The 24963-nt window shown below is 41.0% G+C and overlaps 1 protein-coding gene across 4 annotated transcripts; it reads right to left on the bottom strand.

The window, feature by feature from the left end:
- Positions 1–159: 159 nt before the first annotated feature.
- Positions 160–24963, bottom strand: micu3a (mitochondrial calcium uptake family, member 3a). 4 transcript variants are annotated; one of them, XM_058385107.1, is made up of 15 exons: positions 24584–24962; positions 22653–22800; positions 20896–20927; positions 20549–20627; positions 17109–17156; positions 16028–16110; positions 15690–15761; positions 14015–14056; positions 13124–13222; positions 8942–9036; positions 6633–6804; positions 4360–4468; positions 3028–3185; positions 2852–2916; positions 160–2027 (listed from the first exon to the last, which is right to left on the bottom strand). In XM_058385107.1, exons 1-15 carry the CDS (start codon positions 24782–24784, stop codon positions 2021–2023), a joined length of 1410 nt encoding a protein of 469 aa, XP_058241090.1. In that variant the 5' UTR covers positions 24785–24962; the 3' UTR covers positions 160–2020. The 4 variants fall into 4 exon arrangements, with proteins under 4 accessions (XP_058241090.1, XP_058241092.1, XP_058241091.1 ...); XM_058385108.1 differs by lacking the exon at positions 160–2027 and having other exon boundaries at positions 2848–2916; positions 24584–24963; XM_058385109.1 differs by lacking the exons at positions 13124–13222; positions 14015–14056 and having other exon boundaries at positions 166–2027; positions 24584–24957.

The following is a 24963-nucleotide window of genomic DNA, read 5'->3' on the forward strand; positions in this document are numbered from 1 at the left end:
CCTAAATATCTTAACAACAGAATTTTGCTTTGAAAAAAACAAAACAAAACAAGCGGCCATGTCTATTAATTAAAGAACATCCTACATTTTCATCTATTTACACTTAAAGCAGTTAGCAGCTACGAACAGTCGTTATCTCTCTCTATCTTAAAGTTAATAAAACTAAACAAAAACCCACACAATTTATTTAGAATTTACTAAGAAACCACAAACAACCTTAAACACGTGTCTAACCGCATCTATCTAGCTCCGGAGCTAGCTTCGAGGAGTCGTAAGTTAGCTAGCATTGATGATCCTGATCCGGATTTGTGGAATATATATATTTTTAAAAAATTACTAGCTAGCTAAATGTTGTCTTGTGTTTCGAAAGAAGTTATAACTGAAGTTTGTTTCTCAGTCAGTCGATAAATAATCTCCGTAACGCAGTTAGAGAGTTCAGGTAGGATCAGCTTTATTGCTATTTCTCTGATGCAAAACTCACAGGAACAAATCTACAAATAATTTCCAAAACATTTTAATTTGATAATGAAGGCTGCAGGGTGAAGAAAGGAGGATTTTGTGTATTTTCTTTTTATTTTATTGAACAGCAATAAGTTAAGTAAAGCATTCAGATCATATTCAGACTTCATATCCCGGTAATAACTGTGAGAACAAGGAGAAAAATTATTCTAACACCTTCATTCAGTATGCCGTATAAATATCCATCATTCAGGCATTTCTTTCTTTCTTTCTTTCTTTCTTTCTTTCTTTCTTTCTTTCTTTCTTTTTTAAAGGTTAGTGACCGCAGGCTCGAGCGCAAACTGGAAGTGAAACAACTGGAAGTGGAGAAACTGGCTGATTATTTTAAGGTCATTATTCAGCAGTTCACAGTGTCACATGCAGGTCTCGGATTTTTATACGCGAAAAAAAAAAAATCCACATTCACATGTTCAGGTCATGTTTCTTACTGGTCCATAGATTACCACAACCATTTAAGAGTCTGATTAAAGCATCTGAAGAGAAGAATTGAAGAATTTAGATTGAAACTAATCAGGATTTTTTATTCACTCTAATCAGGCACTTTGGGTTCAATGTATTTTCATCTTTCATTATAATTAATAGAAGAGCGAGTGAGTTCCTCTTACCACCACCCCCTCCCCCCCATCACCACCACCACCACCACACCACCAGGGTGATTCATTTCTCTCACCAGCAAAGCCTCAAGTGCTTTATTCCTCTTCATGCAACTACAATAAAACAATATTTTATTTATTAATAAATTTTCCACACTATTCATCCATTTATACGTACATTTAACGTTAAATATTTACGTTATCGCTTACGCTATAGCAGCTATAACAGTCGTTTGCTCCCCAGCCTCTATATTTAATTGTTCTTGAGAACGAAATTGGAACAGTTTTCCTCCTGACACTGGAGACTCCTTCCGTAAAAAATGTTAAATAAACATCTCCTTACTCTGAAGTAAACACCGTCATTTTTTATTTAAATTTTTGTTAATTAATAAAGCGCTATGAATCTGTTTGTCGCTCCTTTCGCCTGTGAATGATCCGTTACTACAGAAACGCTAATACGCCTCCTGACCAATCGGAATTGAGAACAAAATTCCATAATATATTCGTAGCTATGCTTGAGCTAGCATTAGATTTGGAGTAAATAAGTAACATGAGTCCAGGTGGAAAATATCAGCAGATTTTTTTTCAGAACGTAATCCAGTGTCACAATTTGCTAATAACGATATAAATAATAGACAGAAATCGCGGAGGTTTAGGAAGGACGGTGATCTGTGTGCGTTTTTTAAACAGAGATCTCTTCACAGTGTGCTGCTGGCTGGAGTTATTGATCATTTAACACCCAATTCCCGCGCTGGAAGTACTGAGAGAAGCGAAGAGAGTCATGCAGAACATGCAGAAAGAAGAAACGTCTCGGCAGACGCTCCACGGAAGACTTCAGATCGTGACGAAGATGACGATGAAGATGACGAAGGATCCTTCCTCCAGACAGCTGAGGACCGATTCACCGCTCACCTGGTGCACGAGAGACACAGAGACGTTATTATGACAGAAAGAAGTCCATTATTAGCATGTTAGCATGCACGCACTGTCTTGTACTCAGTCACAGGTTGCGTTTAAATCTCGTCTCCTCTAAACGCTTGTCCGATGCGGTCGCTAAAATTAGAGGGAAGTTATAGCATATACTTAAAGGTCGAGACGTTGTTATGACAGAAAGAAGTCCATTACTAGCATGTTAGCATGTGCACAATCACAGCTCGCGGTTAAATCTTGTCTTGTGTAAAACGCTCGCTCGCTAAATCTAGAGTAAAGTTTATATCTTACTTGGTAGCGTGAGATGTAAATAAGACTTCTTAGAACTGCAAAAAAGAAATGATCTGCGTAGGGGCTAGATTTCTCACTCTCAAGTTTAGCATTTTCTAAAAAAAAAAAATGCTAACTTAAGGTTGCATTTATTTATCACTAATTTTACTCTTTTTCCAGAACGCTAGCTGACTTCCGCTAGTTAAAACTGCTTCCTTTCATCCCAGAGAATGCTTTCTACTCGGTTTTATAGCTATCATGCTAACTACCTTAACACGTAAGATGCTAGCTCACTACATTTGTTACATTCCTAGCTGCTCTTTCCTTCGACAATGCTAACTAGCTCCTTTTCAGAACGTTAGCCACTTTGTTTTGCTTATATACCTGTGTATTTAAAGAACCGCCACAGGAACATTTATTCGGTGGAAGGTCACATGAACTTGGTTATACAGCTACACTTGACCACAAACGTGTTAGCGTGCTTGTTAGCTCAGGTGCTAACACTGTAGAGAAGGTAGAGGAAGTGTGTGTGTACTTATCTTCCTGCCAGCTCCTTCTTCAGACAGGACCTGAAGGAAGTGAACTTTTCCACATCCTTATAACCCTGCACACATCCAGAGAACAGATTCACACTGGTTCAGCGTCATGGTGTGTAGCTGGAGTTATGATTATTCACCACTAGATAGCAGTAGAGCTGTAGTAACGACCCTCTCACCCTGGCTCCGCGGTGCAGTCTGTCCTTCATGATCCCGATAAACTCTTTGTAGCTCAGCTGGTCGTCGTGATCCACGTCGAAGATCTTAAAGATGGTGTTCACTAAGTGGCGAGTGAGTTTAAGGCCCGTGGCTACGTACACCGCCCTCCCAAATTCATCTAACAAACACACACACACACAAATGAAGTAATTAATCAATCACAATGATTAACAGTACGTGTAATTATTGTGTCTTTTTAGTCTTTTGCTAATAATTAAACAACACATCTGAGGTAATTGTTGCTATATTGTCTCGTATCTACTCTCCCTGTCTCTTTATAAACATCATATCCTAGCTAGCTAGCTGAAATATTAACTTTATTTTACCCATAATGAATATTTTCTTAGTAATCAAACAACATATCTGAGGTAAATGTTGCCATTTTGTTTCATTTCCACTGTTCCTGTCTCTTTATAAAAGTCATATGCTAGCTAGCTAGCTAGCTAAAATATTAACTTATTTTAACCATAATTAATATTTTGTTGTAATGAAACAACACCTCTGAGGTAAATGTTAATGTTCCTCATAGCCTTGTCTCATTTCCACTGTCCTTGTACCTTTATAAAAGCCTTAACTGTCATACGCTAGCTAGCTAGCTGAAATACTAACCTGACTTTAACCATAATTCATATTTTTTAGTAATTAAACAACACATCTGAGGTAAACGTTACTGTTTTGTCTCATTTCCACTGTTCCTTTGTTCTAAAAGTTTTAGCTAGCTAGCTGAAATATTAACTTATTTTAACCATAATTAATATTTTTAGTAATTCACCAACACATCTGAGGTAAATGTTGATATTCTTAATAGTGTTGTCTTATTTATGTGGTCATTTCTACTAGCTAGCTAAAGAAGTATCTTTATTTTAGGATAGTGGTGTGTTTTCTTAGCAATTAATATTAATATTCTTGCTGATTGTGTAATGTTTGGATGGCTAATCTGACATTTTACTGTTCACATTAAAGATGTATGACTATATGCTAGCTAGCTAAATACTATTAATCTATATTTTATAGATGTTTTAATGCATTAAACCACTTTAATTTCCAAAACTGTGGTTAGAAAGGGTAATTCCAGTTACACTGAATCTTTTTCGAGTGATCGATCAACACCTCTGAGGATGTTTAGAGGATGTTTTTCGACAAATCCGTCTTTTCCGAGTGGCGTCCCTGTACCTCGGTTGCCTAGCAACACTGTTCTCGCAACTTTAACCCATTAACCAACCGGTATGTCAGCTTCACCTTCAGGAATCCCATTTACACGCCCAACATTTCCCAAGAAAAGCGACCCGAACCTTGCCCGATGGAACGGCTGGCGAAGTTGTACATCTGCATAGCGATAGCGAAGTCTTCAAGGTTGTTAAGGAACTGGAAGAAAGACCTGAACTCCTCGAAGGTGATGCCCTGTGGGGAATGGAAGACAAATTATTATCCAATCACAAACCTGATCATATGACATCATAACTAGCCATTGTTTGAAGCTTTTTAACTCAACTTGTATGATAATTAGACCAGCGTAGGTGGTATTGTGTTAGTGTAATGTTAGCAAGCATTCAACTGACTTTTGCTTACACCTTTAGTTAGTGCTAGCATTCGCTCATCTGCCAGTGACAAGGAAACATATATTTTCTTGTCCATTATATTCATATATCAGCTATATACTAAATGCTAAACCAATTTAGATAACAATGTTAAACGCTAGTCCTGCGTTTTCAGGCAGAATCATCTGGAATGGTTCATTCAGACACGCAACATCTCCAAGCCTGGTGTATTGTGAGGGTTTAACGGCAATGTTTCAGCGGTATGTCAGCATTACAATGATCCACAGAGATAAAACCGCTGTAACGATGAATAGCGTGATGAAAGGCCGAGGCCGACGCGAGCTCAGCTGCTCGTGAGAAGCCAACTGAAACGATGGGATCGAGATATGACTCAGAAAAACACACAATGGCGGCGCTGGCATTTTGTCGAGGAACGTTTTTTATCCGAACGACCTTTTATTTCAGTTTAAAGTCAACACACACACACACACACACACACACACACACTGCTGCCAAATTTATTCATTTATTTATTCCTGAGTAGCTCAGTGGTTAGGCAAATGTTTTTCCAAACTAATGAAGCCTCAGAAGTTAGCAGTAAACACTAAATGTACTAAATTATCATTTTAGTCTAATGTACTCTTATTTTAGCAAAACATCTGAGGGAAATGCTAACGTTCTGGTGTTTCTGACTAGTTTCTGCCATCAGTATGCATTTAAATTGTTAAAAAAAATACAAGAGACACAAGAAGAGAAGGTTTAAAACGGGGTAAAAATGTACAAATATGAATTTAACCAATTACACTATATTGCCAAAAGTATTGGGACACCCCTCCAGATCATTCAGGTGTTGTTTTTCAGGGGTTGGGCTCCGCCCCTTAGTTCCAGTGAAAGGAACTCTTAATGCTTCAGCTTCATACCAAGACATTTTGGACAATTTCATGCTCTTTGTGGGAACAGTTTGGGGATGACCCCTTCCTGTTCCAACATGACTGCACACCAGTGACCAAAGCAAGGTCCATGAAGACATGGATGAGTGAGTTTGGTGTGGAGGAACTTGACTGGCCTGCACAGAGTCCTGACCTCAACCCCATAGAACACCTTTGGGATGAATTAGAGTGGAGACTGTGAGACAGACCTTCTCGTCCAACATCAGTGCCTGACCTCACAAATGTGCTTCTAGAGGAACGGTCAAAAATTCCCATAAACACACTCCTAAACCTTGTGGAAAGCCTTCCCAGAAGAGTTGAAGCTGTTATTGCTGTAAAGGGCGGGACAACTCCATATTACATTCATGTGCATGGAAAGGCAGACGTCCCAAAACTTTTAGCAATATAGTGTAGGTGATGCCAAGAGGGTAGAAAGTAGGGATATGGAACCAAATGACAAATTAGAATCATTTCTATCCGGTAAAGGCACACGTCCCAAAACTTTTGCCAATATAGTGTATTATTTTGGTTTCTTAAAAAAAAAAATATATATATATATATATATATATATATATATACATATATATACACAGAATTATCTCTCGAGTAAGCAGTTAGCATTGTATTATATTAGATCTTCACTGTTTTAATGAAATTTCTGTCACTTTAATGAAAGTTCTGGTGTAAAATCTTGTGTTATTACGTTCTTTTGTCTATTCAAACATGAATTTCTCACTTCGGTGCTTTCACGAGAAACAAAAGGCCTCATGTCAACATGTCAAAACATCCACTTCCCCCGAGAAGAACTAGCGAGATCGTCTGAGCGAGCTGAACATGATACTATTGGGGCAGGAGCCTGTCAATCACTCAGAAGAACAAAGGGGAGGAGTGGAGTCAGGGGGCAGAGGTGACAGGAAGAGATGTAAGATTACACTGTGGCTTACAAGCTGGGGTTACCCACACACACACACACACACACACAGTGCGGCGGAGCGTTCAGGTGTTAAGTGTGTGAGGATGTTGAAGCGTGGGATGATCAGAAAGATTGGAGAATTTGGTTACGTTCCAAAAAGAAGAAAAACTCCAGCTTGGCCACACCTTTTCATCAGGAATGGACTGTCGCACGTTTTCCAGGTAGCTGCGGATGTCCTCTACGTTGGTGTATCTCAGGAGGATGCGAGCGAAATCTTCCTCGCTGATGGTGATCATGCCTTTGGAGTAGGTCAGAAACTCGATCTCCAGCACCTCTGTCTGGAGATTATCCATGAACCTGAGAGAAAGAACCGGGTTTAAATTCCTACTGGAAATGAAAATGTGTCATGAAGTGAAGATGATCTATAATCTGTAGATTAATCTTTATTTCAAATCCCAGACATGTCCGAGAAAAAGCGTTTGCATTTAGTGTCTCATGCTAACAATTTTTCAATTTTCAAATTCTATTTGTCACAAACACAATCATACACAGTATGACCTGTAGTGAAATGTTTGACTGTCCTTTAATGGAAATAAAAATGTTAGACTAGAATATAAAAATATAAGGAATAGAATTTAAATAAAAATGTAAGACTAGAATATAAAAATATAAGAAATAGTATTTAAATAAAAAATGTAAAAAAAAATATATATAAAATGGAATTTAAATAAAAAATGTGAAACTAGAATATAAAACTATAAGAAACATAATTTAAATGAAAATGTAAAACTAGAATATAAAAATATAAGAAATAGAATTTACTTAAAAATGTAAGACTAGAAAATAACAATATAAGAAATAGAATTTAAATAAAAAAAATGTAAAACTAGAATATAAAAATATAAGAAATAGAATTTACTTAAAAATGTAAGACTAGAAAATAATAATATAAGAAATAGAATTTAAATAAAAAAAATGTAAGAAATAGAATATAAAAATATAAGAAATAGAATTTAAATGAAAATGTAAATTTAAAATATAAAAATATAAGAAATAGAATTTAAATTAAAAGGTAAGAGTGGAATATAAAAATATAAGAAACAGAATTAAAATAAAAAATGTGAAAAATATATAAAATGGAATTTAAATAAAAATGTGAAACTAGAATATAAAACTATAAGAAACATAATTTAAATGAAAATGTAAAACTAGAATATAAAAATATAAGAAATAGAATTTACTTAAAAATGTAAGGCTAGAAATTAATATAAGAAATAGAATTAAAAAAGTAAGACTAGAATATAAAAATATAAGAAATAGAATTTAAATTTAAAATATAAAAATATAAGAAATAGAATTTAAATGAAAATGTAAATTTAAAATATAAAAATATAAGAAATAGAATTTAAATTAAAAGGTAAGAGTGGAATATAAAAATATAAGAAACAGAATTAAAATAAAAAATGTGAAAAATATATAAAATGGAATTTAAATAAAAATGTGAAACTAGAATATAAAACTATAAGAAACATAATTTAAATGAAAATGTAAAACTAGAATATAAAAATATAAGAAATAGAATTTACTTAAAAATGTAAGGCTAGAAATTAATATAAGAAATAGAATTAAAAAAGTAAGACTAGAATATAAAAAAATATAAGAAATAGAATTTAAATTTAAAATATAAAAATATAAGAAATAGAGTTTAAATTGAAAGGCAACAGTAGAATATAAAAATATGAGAAATAGAATTTAAATGAAAAATGTAAAAATATAAGAAATAGAATTTAAATAAAAAAAAAGTAAGATTAGAACATAAAAATATGAGAGAGCATCTGATGTGATTGTGACAGGCACGAATCTGTAGACTTGCATGATAAGTCAGTATGAGAAATAATAGAAAGCAATTTGTGCAAATATGAGAGGTAAAGGAGTGAATGTGAGAACAATTTGGAGGTAAATTTAATATTTGAGATGTGAGAGGTTTTTTTTAATGTGACAGAATCTTATGTGAATGTGAGAGTAAATGTTAAAATTTTGTAAAAAAATAAATAAATAAATAAAACAATTCATGGATGTCTGAGCATTTTTCATAAATGCGAGAGGTGAATTTGTGAACACGAGAGGCGTTTTTGTGAATGTGGGAGATGAACTGGTGAAAGTGAGAGCATTTACTCAGAATAAAATAAAAAGAGAATCATGAGAGATTCTGAGGCAATGCGAATGGAAATTTATGAAAGCGAGAGCATTTTGGATTAAATGCGAGAAGCAAATTACAGCAATGTAATGTAAGAGTATTTAGTGTAAATGTGAGATTATGTAATCGTACTGTTTCAGAACAGCTGTAATGGTGATGATGACATTAAGAGGTAAATTATTGAATGTAAATGAATCTGTTAAAATGTGAAAGCAAAATAAAAATCATGTATTTTGTGTGAATGAGAGATCATGTAGAGACTGTGAGAGTGTTGGATGTTTGTGTTTCATCAGATACCTGTAGAAGTCCTCAAACGTCAGCTCTGCCTTGCCTTTCTTCCCGAAGAAGTGTATGAGCAGCGTGGTGTCGATAGTCATGCCCTCGTCCGTGCGCTGGTCAGAGAGATGGCCAAAAAAAGGGGGTGGGGCAGGAAAGAAAAGAAAGCAGTGAGTGATAACATCATGGTCTGAGATCACCGGATAAAGGGGGCTGTCCGTCATGGGTGCAGAGCAATCCGAAATGCCGGTCAGGGGTTCTGCTTCGTTCAGTGCATTCAGCCTCACCAAAGTGCACAGATCTTTATACCATTCAGATGAGGGATAAAGATCGCAGGACGAGTGCAGGACAAATACAAGAGCAACAGACATCCAAAGACAGAGAAACAAATGCATTAATGTAAAATAGGAACCCCATAAATCTGAGCAGACGGAGATGGAGACACAGAAACACACAGAGACACAGACAGAAAAAAAACAGACAGAAAGAAAGACACAGAAACAGAGACATAGACAGAAAGAGAGAAACAGAGACACAGAAGGAGACAGACAGAGACGGAGTCACAGACGGGGACACAGAAGGAGACGGAGACACAGACAGGGACGGAGACACAGAGACGGAGACATAAACAGAGACAGGTACACAGACAGAGACACACAGAGACGGAGACACAGAAACACACAGAGACAGAGAGACAGAAAAAAAACAGACATACACAGAGAGAAACACACAGAAACAGATGGAGACAGACAGAAAAAGAGAAACAGAGACACAGATAGAAACACAGAAGGAAACACAGACAGGGACACAGAAGGAGACACAGACTGAGACACACACAGGGATGGAGACAGAGATGGAGACACAGAGACAGAGACATAAACAGAGACGGACACACAGACACTGGTGGAGACAGAGACAAAGACACAGATAGACATAGAGACACAGACAAAGATGGAGACATAGACGGAGACACAGACAGAGACTCAGACGCAGACGGAGACAATGGTGGGCGTTAACAGACCAGAAGATGCATGAAGACACCACAGGCCATGCGTTTCAGGCTGCATTCACACATAAATGCCGATGTGTGAACAGGTGAATAGAGTCCACCTTTTTCCTGCTGCACATAAAACCTTCCTCCTTCCTCTCTCTCTCTCTCTCTCTCTCTCTCTCTCTCTCTCTGTCTCTCCCTAAACGTTTTTTCCATACAGTAATGAGGTCTTCCACCCCAGAAGACCCAGGTCTCTGTACCAATAAACAGTGGAGCCTGGGGGTGAAGTGAAGATCAATTGATTTATTTTAATAGAAATGCTGAATTGAATGTGAATTAAACTGCTCTACTGTTCTCTTCATTCCGCTCTATACAATAAACACAAAGGGAAAAGGCTTGAGTTTGTCGTAGGAACAAAACACATTATGCAGCTGAAAAAAATCTGACCGATAAATATTTCTGGGGCACTCTTAAGATTTTGCGAGCCCTTAAGGGTTCTTCAGCCTTCAAACACTGAACTCTACAGCAGTCTGAAAACAGCGTCCCTGTCAGAGAAGAACCTTTTCTGGAAGCGAGGAACCTTTTTAAAGGACCAAACTGAGCACAGAAAGGTTCTTCACGAGGTCTAGATGGTCTCTCTCCGCCTCCTGAAAACGTTCTTCTTCTAATCAGGAACCGTTCTGTCCTACATAAAACAGAAGAACCGAAGAAGCCGTCAAGGGGTTCTCAATGTAAGAGTGCAGGCTTGATCTCTACACATGCCACACCCCTGAGCCTGAGATATAGGAGGAGCCTGCCATGCTAATCTTAGTTGGCCACGCCCCCTCAAAGGGCTTTCAATGCATTCAAGCCAAACAAGAGCAGAGCTTCGGTGGTCCATGCCTCTGCGATACCTCCAGATTAAAATCCTATCCCAGGAGAAACCGGTTAGGAAAGAGAAAGAACGGTGGACTCAAGCAGAGGAATCAGACAGGAACATACAGTGTTTGAGGTGAGACATGAAATCATGGAGAACATGGTGCTACACATCACAGACACCGTCAGCAGACACACTAGCCAAAATGCTACGTCCCAAAATCAGAAAACAATCAGACTTCATGAAGATATTAAAATGACATCTATTATTATTATTATTATTATTTAGTCATATGTATCACATGGTCCTGGGATCTGAACCACCTTCAAAGAAATAGTTCTATGAATTATCCATTATTATTCATTATTTAAATTTGATCTACATTACCTCAGGATTCCAACAACTCCGCCTTTCAAATGTTGGAGGCGGGGCTTACGGAGTCTACATGCTCTAAACCTGACCGAGGAGCCATGTTGAATTAGGTTCCCCAAGATGGCCGCCTCAATAAAACGTTACCGCTTTAAAGGCTTCCTTCATGTTCTAGTGATGTTTGTGAACCACGGAATACTTTAGCAAAATTATTTACTTCTTTATTTACAATCACTATTTTTTTCCCCTTTTCTCTATTTCCTGGAAGATTGATGTAAGAAGCGTTACATAACAGTTCCTGGAAACTGCTACTACAAAGTCATCGGTGCATTACAGCGTAGACGGCCACGCCCCCCCCTGTGGGGCGGAGTCATCACTGGAGGGCTTTTAGCCTTTGATCTTGCAGGTGAAAAACAATGATTAGCAGGATGACTAATACACACTTCCACACACATCCACTCGCATGCAGTCACTCAGACACACACTCATCAGCCGCTCACACACACACACCCGCACACACACCACACACACACGCTGTCTAAGTGTTCATCTGAGAGCGTGCAGTCAATAATACAAACAATCCTGTGGAAGTGTGTCATCTGCAGGAGTGGGATCTCGAATTACTGTCTCTTTCACACACACACACACACACACACACACACACACACACACACACACACTCTTTGTGAGTAACAGACTGGGTAAATAAAGGGCAGATGTACGGCTCAGGAGTGTCATTAAGCTGCAGTTTCCTCGTCATTAAAGCTCCTCCACACACACACACACACACGCGTCATCGCGTCCCAGTCGCTTATCTGCTGTCTGATATCAGCGCCAGGTTTCAGAACTCACGGGATCTCTGTATAAAGTGGTGTTTAGCTGAGCGTCTGGACCTGTAACGTTTCACAGTTCTGTAGATTTATAATAAGTGTGTTTTTCAAGCTGAAGGTCCGGATAGAAATGATTCTAATTTGTCATTTGGTTCCATATCCCTACTTTCTACCCTCTTGGCATCACCTACACTATATTGCTAAAAGTTTTGGGACGTCTGCCTTTCCATGCACATGAATGTAATATGGAGTTGTCCCGCCCTTTACAGCTATAACAGCTTCAACTCTTCTGGGAAGGTTTTCCACAAGGTTTAGGAGTGTGTTTATGGGAATTTTTGACCGTTCCTCTAGAAGCACATTTGTGAGGTCAGGCACTGATGTTGGACGAGAAGGTCTGTCTCACAGTCTCCGCTCTAATTCATCCCAAAGGTGTTCTATGGGGTTGAGGTCAGGACTCTGTACAGGCCAGTCAAGTTCCTCCACACCAAACTCACTCATCCATGTCTTTATGGACCTTGCTTTGGTCACTGGTGTGCAGTCATGTTGGAACAGGAAGGGGTCATCCCCAAACTGTTCCCACAAAGAGCATGAAATTGTCCAAAATGTCTTGGTATGAAGCTGAAACATTAAGAGTTCCTTTCACTGGAACTAAGGGGCCGAGCCGAACCCCTGAAAAACAACACCTGAATTCACTGATCTGGAGGGGTGTCCCAATACTTTTAGCTATATAGTGTATTTGTTTCTTTGTGCCATTTTAGAATGTAATTATTTGTGAAACATTGTTTGATAGAGAATGGTTTGGTTTCCCGTATTGCTCACGATTGGATTTTAATCCTCTCTCAGTGGCAGAACTTCCTGCGTCCACTAGATATTTTTATTTTGAACTGGACAGCACTTTAATGATTGCACTTAAGCTGATTAGGTTGCAGGAACAGACTCGGACACCTCCATCAAATCCTACCAGTGCTTCACGTTCAGTCCGAACAGTCAGGAACGTGTCCCTTCCCCCGCTCTAGTACACTGGATTTGACTCGGTGAAGCGTCTGAGGAGTTTAATCAGGTGTGTTAGAGCAGGACCTGGCACCTACGTGGACGGGGATGTGCTCGATGATGAATGAAAAAAGCGAGGGATGAGAGAGTGAGGGCTGAAGCTGTACCTCTGCCAGGTCAGAAAAGAGCGCTTGGCTGGCGCTTCGTCTCAACACGTCCCAGTAGCTCCGCGCCACACACTCCTCTCGGCTCTCTTTTTTCGACACCTGAGGGAGGGTCGGCAGCACAGGGCCGGCCGTTAGTGGGTTAGTAAACGCGAGCAAGAGAAATGAGTGCACACTGAAAATGTGAAAAGAAGAGGGTGGTTAGAGCTAACGCCTGCACGGGGGGCTGATTTATTACACATGTTTGGCTGGTCACCTGTCTGTCTTTTTTTTGATGAATCTTAAGTGTTAGTGTTTGTTAGTGTTGAGTGGAAGGGTCATCAGCTTTAAAGCAGGTCTAATTCGTCACAATCGAATCCGTGGACCTCAAATACAGAATAAATATCGTTAAAACTTTCATCACGTCCTCTTCTCTACAGTGATCTGTTTCATAACATCAGCCACTATGCTGAAAATCGACAGAATCAGTCTGTGTGTGTGTGTGTGTGTGTGTGTGAGATCGAAGGTCACAGAGGTGGACTAAGTGCTTTAAAAACACCCGTGCAGTGGCTCAATAGAAAACACATTTTGCTTTTGTTGTGTTTCGGCTCCAATCGCTCAAAGCGTCTCTGATGAAGTTTGCACTGGACTTGTTTACGAATAATAAAAAAAAAGATCAATGGGAATTTAATTTCCTGTCAATCAGGGTCAAAACAGTTACTTTAAAAAAAAAGCCCAAAACAAAACAAAAACAAATTGTTTGACCCCTGAAGGTCAATCGGGAGGCCCTGCCGCTGCTCGTCGATTTTTTTTTCCCACGCGCTCGTCCTGTTTCCCACCTTCGTTTCACATCTAACACACAAGCTCAAAGGTCAGAGGGCACAAGGTGGTGGTGGTGGTGGTGGTGATACATACGCTAGTGCCTGGGGCGACATGATATCCGTAGAGCTGCATACTCTATGTGGCGTTCGGAGAGAAGGCAGAGGAGGAAGAGGAAGGAGGAAGGAGATGAACACACACACACTCATTAGAACAGGCCAAGTGGTTAAAGACAAAACATTTGCATTCGTTACTCGATCTTTTTTTCACAAAAATATAAACACAAGCCAGTTCAGCAAATCATGAGGATTACTATGGGGATCCACGATACACACATAACAAAGCAGTCATATGGGGTTTATAACAGCTTAAAGAGCATTCCTGAGTCATGGTATAAAAACATCAGGGTCTTATCAGCATGTCTGCGTGCCAGACGCTAATGCCTCAGAACACTACTGAACATTTGTCTCATTTCCCTCCCAAGACCAGCATCCATGATGATGTCATCTGTCCATCAAATATTAAAGGGATTCTCTACCTGATAAACACGAGGTCATTTGCCGATTAGATCACCGACTTTATAAAGCATCACTCCATCATCACCCTCAGGTGGCCACTCTGGATCATCTCCCTGATACACAACAAACAATCTTCCTTTTTATGGCAGCAATTTCGCCTCACTTCCATCATCAGGCCAATAATCATCTCCCATATGGGAGGTAAACAAGAAATGATGGATCTTCCCAACATCACACACATCTCCTTACTCAAGAGCAGCTCTTTTCTTTTTTTCCAAAAACATTTTCTTCTGACACAAAGTGACAGAGCGAACCCACCGACTGCCATGTTCTTGGGTTGAGATGAGGGAACCTGGGGAACCCAGAAGAAGCGCACAGGCAGTATCTCAAGCTCATGCTCATAGAGAAGACCATGGAACCATGAATAGACAACACTACCCACTTTACCGTCATCTCCAAATTATTATCCGTAAGCTGATCCCAACATCCATCTCCCATCTCCTATTCCTTTACTCAAGCTCTCAAATCTGATCTAGATCTCAATTATGGACATCACTCATCCAACCCAAGACCATTTCTGGATGTCTCCACATGACAATGATCTCTACATTCAGCAGCAATCACCTAAACCACTGTCCTTCTCTTGATCCTGACCATCTCTTCGTTCAAAATCCATCACATGAGCCAACATCATCCATCATCCGTCCTCTCATTTATCTTCAGTAACTGATTCATCCTCAGCAGAGCAACGGTGGATTCAGAACCCATCCCAGGAACACTGAGCACAAAGCAGGAATAGACTATGGGTCAGTCCATCCAACCTGCACTCAGGATCATACCGAGGAACCTAAAGCTTCCAACACCAATCACTTGATCTAAAATCCACATCCTGACCCAACACCCTCATACTGAGTCTTGATGGAGTCCATTTTCTTTTTGCAAAACATTTCTTCCAGTGATCCCAGATCATCCATCACTGGATGTGATCTTCTTACCCTTTCTCTTATCTCCACCTCCAGACTATCTCCAAACTACTGTTATTTTTCTGATATCCTGACCTGAATTTCCATATCCTGACCTAACTCCCAACCCAAATATATAATTTTGTGGAAAGACCCAACTCCAAACCAAAATGTCTGATCTCCTGGTCTCATTACAATCACATAGCTGACCTTCTCTCTGTCATACACCATGCTGTTTACTTTCATCTTCAACATAAAACCATTGACCGAACCTGGTATCCAGACCCTTACCAGCTGAGCCGACTTCTCTGCGTCTCCTTTGCGTCCCTTCTTTTCGTTCTTCTTCCGGAAAATTTCCTGAAGCTGTGGGACAGAACGTGGTATGAGCACAGGCGCTTCCATTGCTAATCTCAAATTATTAATCTGCTTCAGAAGATCAACAATACCAAAGTACCCCACAGAGTTAAGGAGAATTGCTTTTTTAGATCTGATTGTGAGTAAAGCTCTAGTTCCTTGTTTTGGAAAATCCATTAAGTAATTGTTTTGGACTTGCATGAATTCCACTGTTTGTCCTTCAAAAGGTCTAGAACTGGGTCACTGTAAACTGAGAAAAAGTCAGGTTATCTCACCACCAGAAACTCTTGCTTGTCCACCATCTGGTTGCCGTCGGCATCGAACATGTTGAAGGCTATTTTAAAGCCAGCATGAGGCTCTGAGGAAAAGACGTGAGTCATATGCATAGATTCAGCTTTCATAATGTGATAATGTGTATTACTATGATGTCATATGTATAAAGCATTAGCCAAGAAGACTCCTTATCTCATGGCATGATTGTATTGTCCCAGGACAGTAGGGGAATTTTAGAAACTCATCCCAGTTATCTATAGTCGTGAAGTACAAGGACAGTGTTACATTTTGTCCTCATACCACAGCCCTGTTGAATACTGTAGTCTTTAAGGAGATGGGAAGGAGTCCCCAGTGTCAGTGACAAAGGTCTAAACATCTTCTCACATCTGCCTGTTTTGCAATCCCATGAAATTCTACATCCACAAAGCAACTCCACACTAATTCCAACTTTGAAGTGCACCTCAGTTCTAGCTCTCCTTTCGTACCAAACACCACCTTTCATCACCTCCTCCAGGTGTGTTTTTGACCTTGTCGAGGGCCACATGTCTTTCTGTGGTGTTACGTTGCCGTGGGAACAGCATGTCAAAGTCTGGGTCGCCGTGTTCTAGAGGACGTGCCGAGTGAAGCGCTTCGGCGCACCATGAAAAGGGTGAAGACACAAGCTTTAATGATGCTGCTCGACGACTTCATAACGTCTGAGCTATTTCAGAAGAGAGAATGTGGAGAACTTATTATTTTTTTTAAAAAGCAGTTATAAAAGCAGTTATACCACAGAACTGCTGATTTCTGGAACCTAACAGTTCAGTTGGTTTGATAAACGACACGGTTGATTTTCTCTGCTTGATGTTGATAACTTGGAGGTGGAAAAAATTGTCTTTTCTACGTGTCTCGCTGAGGGATGAAAGTGTGGGTGGAAATTGTCTGGGTCTCCCAGACCATGAAGTATAAGCTTATAAAGTTTAGGTTTTTGTGATTTGTCTTTGATATAGTAAACAAGGTCTGGTGAAACTGAGAGGGTCTAAAAACATTGAGAAGAAACAAAAAAAAAAACAGGAGGCAAAGAATGAAAATTCTGATACTTACTGGTCAGGATACAAAGCAGGAAGAGATACTCCGTGTAAGAAATGATGCCTGTAAAAGATAATCAAAGGGTCACTTTTTTGATAAAGGATAGTAATACACACCAATAAGCCTCATCTCTCATACCTTGAGTCTTTTCTCATTCCTCTGCCTCCTCTCTCCAACGGTTCTCCTGCTTTGACAGGATCACATGATGGGCATTTCAACTGAAATCTTTGCTAGTTTTACAAAGGGATGTCCTTTCAGGAGATAAGATCTAAACCTTCTCTCGGCTGCGAACAGAAAGCATGAGGCCTTTTCTGGCCCAAACACTCCAGGATGGACTGCCGAAGTTACTCAAGCATTCGTGAGAAAGAGGATACACGATGGACACTCTTGAGGATGTTTTGGTAGTGAGGGTAGAAGACAGGGATACATTACCCCCTACACAGCCACTGAAAGCATTCTCTACATGTATTGGTAGCAGGGTTACAGATAGTTCTGGCTGAATGAGCCGAATGTTTCAGACCAGTGGTCTTTTACGCCTGCGGGTGAGGAACCCAACACGAGTCCATTTACCAGAGCAGGGGGATGATACCTACCTGGTCTTCCCATACACAAACAGACAAACATGCACAGCCATCAAACATCAGGCTTCTTGATGTCCTCAAGGTGTAGAACCAACGCCAAGATTTCTTGTTCTCTATTATTTGACCTGTTCAGATGGTCCTCAAGTCTGAGGACTTCATTTACCAAACAGGGGAACCTTCCGATCAAATGATGCTTCTCAAACCAGATCCCAAGAGGTGTCGAATGGGCAAAAACCTCAAGAGGACAATATTAAATACCATGTAACTAAGACAGAAAATTAAACCCCACCCTCCTGATAAATAATCTGCACTTACAATTCAGCCATTTATTGTCCTTATCCAGAGACACTTACATTTATACAACTGAGGGTTAAGGGCCTTGCTCAGGGGCCCAGCAGTGGCAGCTTAGTGGACCTGGGATTCAAACTCACATCCCCACTTAATATTAACTGCAATTAATGTTTGTTTTTTTATGATCAACTGGGGATCATCAAAATGGCTGGGAAAAGATTACGTTAAAAGCATTACTGTCAATCATGCATCTGTAACGGGAAGTGCATGCTAGCCTTCACCCTCTGTGGTTAATACCATCATGTGGTCAGGTGGGGATTCACAAAATTACCAGTGATGGCTCTAGTATCTCCTAAAAAAGCTAGACTCTATCTTTAGGATTTATTACCTCGAGTAAGGTATGTCAGGGGGAAGACCTGATCTAGCCATAGCCTTTAGCAGGATGCAAAAAGGAACAAAGAACTACCAGATCATTGCTGAACTGACTGATACACTATATTGGCAAAAGTTTTGGGACGTCTGCCTTCACATGCACATGAATGTAATATGGAGTTGTCCCGCCCTTTACAGCTATAACAGCTTCAACTCTTCTGGGAAGGCTTTCCACAAGGTTTAGGAGTGTGTTTATGGGAATTTTTGACCATTCCTCTAGAAGCGCATTAGTGAGGTCACACACTGATGTTGGACGAGAAGGTCTGGCTCACAGTCTCCACTCTAATTCATCTCAAAGGTGTTCTATGGGGTTGAGGTCAGGACTCTGCTTTGTCATGTTGGGACAGGAAAAGCAACATCTGAACCCAATGATTTGGAGGGGTGTCCCAAAACTTTTGGCAATATAGTGTATATTGTAAGACTTTGGGTTGGATGGCTAGCATGGCGGAAATTGTGCATGTCTCCACCTCGATCCTGAAAGAGTTAACCTTTCTCAGGTTCAGCTGTATTTACAGCGATCTCCTTGGATCCATTTCCTTGGAAATCAGCCTCTGGAGATGCTCTCTCTCTCTCTCACACACACACACACACACAACACACACACACACACCTTTCCATTAGACTCGAACCAGATTCCATCTTTCGTCTTCATAACACGGCATCAGTCATGTTAAGGAAAAGGTGCGGATTACGAGGCTGCAGTTAAATATGATAATTATAAAAGGAAAAGACTGGAATCCATGTGGTTTATGGAATCCATGCGGTTTATTTTTAGCCATCCCGCTGCGGTTAGCGCCTGTGTGAAGCGAGTGTGTAATTATCACCGCGGGGAATTAGCCAGTCTGCTACCATCACCCCGGCAGCAAATGCTTTAATTGCAGCTCTCGTGTCAGTGATCTTCCTCATGTTTATTTATTTATTTAATTCACATTCCTTTGTGTTTTTTCTTTTTTTCAATTTGGGTTTCGGGAACGCTGCCAGCTTCCGGAGAGATGATGAATAGCAGTAAGAAAGGAAGAGAGACAGTAAGAGGGAGAGATTCAGTGTTAATACAGGCAAAGTGTGGGATCACACAGGCTGCTACGCAACAAGCTGAGAGTTAAACAGAGCAAAACTCTGGGTGGAGGACCACAGGGAGGTTAGCTTAGCATGCGTGACAGCGAGTTGGTCAGTAACTAGCCGATGATTAGCGACATACAGTATAATTACATTTTTACTTCATCACATCACCCCAGAAGAATCTGTAACATTTGATAAACAAGAAACCCCAAACCATATTTTGTTCTCTTTTAAGAGGACTTTAGCTAGCATGACAGCTAAGGACATTTTACTACTGCTTGATATTTGAAACCTTGATCAAAATCCGGCTAAATATCGTGATAAGCAAATTATATATCTAAACATTAGCTACTGATCTGCTGTATGTTGTTTACGCACAAGTTGTAACATGAGTGAAAAAAGCTAACAGGCTAAAAAAAACATTTGTTGATCAAACTTAACCTAAGCTCCGCCCTCTTTCAGTGTAATCAGCATATGCTAACAAAGCAATGAACATGCAAATCTGCAATCCTAGTCCTACATGAAGTGCTAACATTAGCGCAGTTGAAAGACTTTATTCATGACTAACACTAGCTAATGTATCTAACTGAGCTAACTAGTTGATCTGGTAACTGCTAATACTAAATATTTGCTTTTTTAAAGATATGATTAGCTACGTAGCGGTCTGCTGCTGACCTTAGTAGATTTGTTCAAGTGGGAATTTCAAAATATAACATTATCATATTTAACAAACAAAACTTATTTCATTTATTACTGATGTTAGCTTAGTTAGTTATAAGGCTAGCTAGCAGGTTAGCACCAGTAATCTCAGATAAGACTGGTTCCATGCTGTGAGGTCATCGAGTTAAACGAAAAATGTGATTTTTGTGTTATGCTGATGATCTTAATTGAAACACCAACCACTTGATTAGCTAATTTATGAGTCTGCGCTCATCTGAAGCTAGAGTAAAACAATTAGAAATGGACAAAGCACACGGCCTGCTTGGCTAATCACAAGAGCAGAATTATAATCTAGAATTAGCAGAGTTTCTACACTCGCTAGGTTAGATTTTCATTCAGAGCTTGAACCAGAGCGGCTCACAGAACTCTCACCTCTCTCTTTTAGATTCCGGAAAAGGGTTGAACTTCCTTTCCACACTGGAGGAGTCTCAGAGAGGATCTTCTCCAGTTCCTGTCACAAAAAGAACACGCTAGACATTTAATTAAAAAATAATAATTAGCACTAGCTCCACTATAGGTTGTACTAGTTAGCATGTTAAATATGCTAGCTGCCTATTATAGCACACTTTTCAAAAAGATTTCCACAGATTTATTTTCAATATTTTTACGTTTTTTGTTACAAAACATACATCTGCTACTTTGTGTGTGTGTGTGTGTGTGTGTATTTAGTCCTACACATGTAACATGTGATCAAAACAGGAAGAGGTTTAATACTGCACCTGTTTACTGAGAGATCGCCATGATTTCTTACCTAGAGAAAGAGAGAGAGAGAGAGAGAGAGAGAGAGAGAGAGAGAATACAGTAAATAGTGAATAAACAATAATTTTGAAAGAATATAGTAATATTGTAATCTTTAAATTAACTATTTTATCGATCCATTATTTAATATGTAGAACTGGTTTCATGTGTGTGTGTGTGTGTGCGTTTGCATGTGTGTGTGTGTGTATATGTGTGTGTGTGTGTGTATGTGTGTGTATGTATGGTTACCCTGCAGCTGTTTGACTCTGTACTATAAAATGTGACACCAGGACACACATATAGAAACATCTACATTCCAGTCACTGAAAGACTTTAAGACTCAGTTCCAGGAGGAGAGCTTCACTTCTCACTGCAATAACCAGCTCCAACACACCTGAGTCTGTACTCACCGACGCACCTGAGTCTGTACTCACCGACGCACCTGAGTCTGTACTCACCGACGCACCTGAGTCTGTACTCACCGACGCACCTGAGTCTGTACTCACCGACGCACCTGAGTCTGTACTCACCGACGCACCTGAGTCTGTACTCACCGACACACCTGAATCTGTACTCACCGACGCACCTGAATCTGTACTCACCGACACACCTGAATCTGTACTCACCGACACACCTGAATCTGTACTCACCGACACACCTGAATCTGTACTCACCGACACACCTGAATCTGTACTCACCGACGCACCTGAGTCTGTACTCACCGACGCACCTGAGTCTGTACTCACCGACGCACCTGAGTCTGTACTCACCGACGCACCTGAGTCTGTACTCACCGACGCACCTGAGTCTGTACTCACCGACGCACCTGAGTCTGTACTCACCGACGCACCTGAGTCTGTACTCACCGACGCACCTGAGTCTGTACTCACCGACGCACCTGAATCTGTACTCACCGACGCACCTGAGTCTGTACTCACCGACGCACCTGAGTCTGTACTCACCGACACACCTGAGTCTGTACTCACCGACGCACCTGAGTCTGTACTCACCGACGCACCTGAGTCTGTACTCACCGACGCACCTGAATCTGTACTCACCGACGCACCTGAATCTGTACTCACCGACACACCTGAATCTGTACTCACCGACGCACCTGAGTCTGTACTCACCGACGCACCTGAGTCTGTACTCACCGACGCACCTGAGTCTGTACTCACCGACGCACCTGAGTCTGTACTCACCGACGCACCTGAGTCTGTACTCACCGACGCACCTGAATCTGTACTCACCGACGCACCTGAATCTGTACTCACCGACACACCTGAATCTGTACTCACCGACGCACCTGAGTCTGTACTCACCGACGCACCTGAGTCTGTACTCACCGACGCACCTGAATCTGTACTCACCGACGCACCTGAATCTGTACTCACCGACGCACCTGAATCTGTACTCACCGACACACCTGAGTCTGTACTCACCGACACACCTGAGTCTGTACTCACCGACGCACCTGAATCTGTACTCACCGACACACCTGAGTCTGTACTCACCGACGCACCTGAATCTGTACTCACCGACGCACCTGAATCTGTACTCACCGACGCACCTGAGTCTGTACTCACCGACGCACCTGAGTCTGTACTCACCGACGCACCTGAGCCAGTCCTCTGTTATTGGAATACCTGCCTCAGATGTGGAGCACACAGGAAGAAAACAGAACAAGCTGCACTACATGAACACAGTGAGAGGGACTCAGAGGGAAAGCTGGACTCACTCCTGGGCTCGCTCATGGTCACTGACTCGATGAAGTTCTGAGGCGTCATGTACAGCTGACCCTCGTACTCCAGAGAGCTGAAGAGCCGGAAGTGGTGCTCGTGAGACGACATGTACACATCTCCATCCTCCAGGTCCAAATGCCGCTTCTGTCGGGTTGGCCACACACACACACACACACACCATCACTGTATCCAGTGTGTGCTTTCAGCTGTATGTATCATTATTAAAACATTAAAAAGTTCTCATTTTTTTCAATAATTCAATTAAATAACTAATAAAAAAAATAAAAACAGGTTCCAAGCAGAAGCGATTATTAGAAGTTAAAAACTCTTTCCTATATTAAAGCTTAGCTTTTAAAATATAAACCTGTAAACCTGTCAGGTCTTAAATATTTCTCTCTCATTATCTATGACTGTTAGCCACGCCCCCTGAATGCAGAACTCTGAGTCAGCTGTTTTCGGGTTACTTTGAGACGTCAGTGTGTAGCGAGTGTATATATATACACACACACACACACACACACACACACACACACTGAAATATTACAAACCTTTAAAGCATTCAGAACTTGTCTGTCCAGAAATATTCCTCAAAATAAAAATAGCTGCGTTCACAAAGCAAGGGAAATCCTGTGCTAACACCTTGGGGGAGTGTCCCAGGGCAAAAGGAAAATACCGAGCGTGTTATTGTTTAATTATTATTATGTTTAATATTTCCTGTTAAAGCTAGTCAGATGTCGGGAAAGCGAGTGTTGCCTCTGACACTGGAGACTCCTGTTTATTATTAGCATCCAACATACGAGTCCCTGTCAATGAGTGATAGGTTGCTATAGCAACCATAATGTAGAAGAACAGGTGCTTGTGATTTTGCTGACCAATCAGAATCCAGATTGTTGCACTGAAACACGTGAGCAGTTTCAGATTTAGCTCAACGCTAATTATTTGTCACATATATATTACTGCACAGTGAAATTCTTTCTTCGCATATCCCATCCTTGGAGGGTTGGGGTCAGAGCACAGGGTCAGCCATGATGCAGTGCCCCTAGAGCAGGATGGGTCGGGGGCCTTGCTCAAGGGCCCAGCGGTGGCAGATTGGCGGTGCTGGGGCTTGAACCACGATCTTCCGGTCAATGTCCCAGAGCAAGTTTTGTTTGTATTAGATGCGAAACACAGTGAAAGGGGGCGGGACCAAGCTTACATCACATATCTTTCATACAGCTGTTACTCCATACTCAACACTACAGCTGATGTAGAACACCTTCAAATCCTGGATTCTGATTGGTCATCAGGTGATGATCAATTATCTGCTATAACAAGTCACAGGTTTATATTAACCCACCTGTTCTAATCTGTCATGGTTGCTATAGCAACAGCTGATTCCTACAGCCGATGAGACAGTGAGAGACATCTAGATAGACGTTATGGAAGGAGTCTCCAGTGTCAGCGCTTTGTAACTGTCAGAGATAGTGAAGGAACAACTGCTGGAACGTTACTGAGAACATGAACTGTCTCGTTAACTAGTAACTATCGTAACTAGAAACGGATAAAAACGTCTCCGGTGTCGTTCTCTCCTGAACAAAGCCTTGTACTGGAGGAAAATAATCAGCGTCAGGGGGGTGTGATGTTCCTCAGCAGGGCTGGATTGTGTTACCATATTACTCTGTGTGTGTGTGTGTGTGTGTGTGTGTGTGTGTGTGTGGTGTCTCCTGTAGGACAGTCCTACACTGGTATGGTTTTAACACCTTTATTTTTTTCCTCTTTTGGAAAAAATTGACCCTTTAATTGATTCATAATTTACCGACATGAATTTAATGTCTCACGTGCGCTTAAAGGTTCCATATAGAGGATCTGTATTAACGCTTTAACGGGTGCCGTAATTACTATTATTATTATTATTATTATTATTACAGGTAGCGCGAGCGCTTCTTACCGGCTCCTCCGCGAGCACGGGCGCGCGGTTGCGGACTCCGGCGCGCGCTCCCCGGTAGCTGAGGTACAGCACCGCCGCTCCACCGGCTGCGAGCCCGACTCCCACCGCCGCAGCCCCGCCGCTCCTCACGCGCGCTCTCTCCCCGAACCGAGCCGCCGATCTGCTCGCCAGCACCGACACCATCCTGCGCAACGCCGCCATCTTTACCGGCAGCCACGGGCTCCGTCCCAAATCGCTTCCCCGCGTCCCTATTGACGTGTGCTGCTCAGGGTGTGAAATTAAACAGCGCTCCCGGTTTTACTTCATACCGACGAGCTGAATCAGAACACGAGCAGGACTCCACCTCGCTCCCTACGCCCTACATCCTACACACTCTGAAC

This window comes from Hemibagrus wyckioides, linkage group LG29, assembly GCF_019097595.1.
Source record: "Hemibagrus wyckioides isolate EC202008001 linkage group LG29, SWU_Hwy_1.0, whole genome shotgun sequence".
NCBI classification, from domain to species: domain Eukaryota; kingdom Metazoa; phylum Chordata; class Actinopteri; order Siluriformes; family Bagridae; genus Hemibagrus; species Hemibagrus wyckioides.

What these genes read in the sequence shown, in the direction of transcription:
- micu3a (XM_058385107.1), bottom strand. Translation starts at nt 24,784, where the DNA reads ATGGCGGCGTTGCGCAGGATGGTGTCGGTGCTGGCGAGCAGATCGGCG. An exon ending in GGCGATCTCTCAGTAAACAG is followed by an intron (nt 20,628 to 20,895) that starts GTGCAGTATTAA and finishes TTTTTGTGACAG; the next exon opens with GAACTGGAGAAGATCCTCTC. An exon ending in ACGTTTGAGGACTTCTACAG is followed by an intron (nt 6,805 to 8,941) that starts GTATCTGATGAA and finishes TCTTTCTCTCAG; the next exon opens with GTTCATGGATAATCTCCAGA.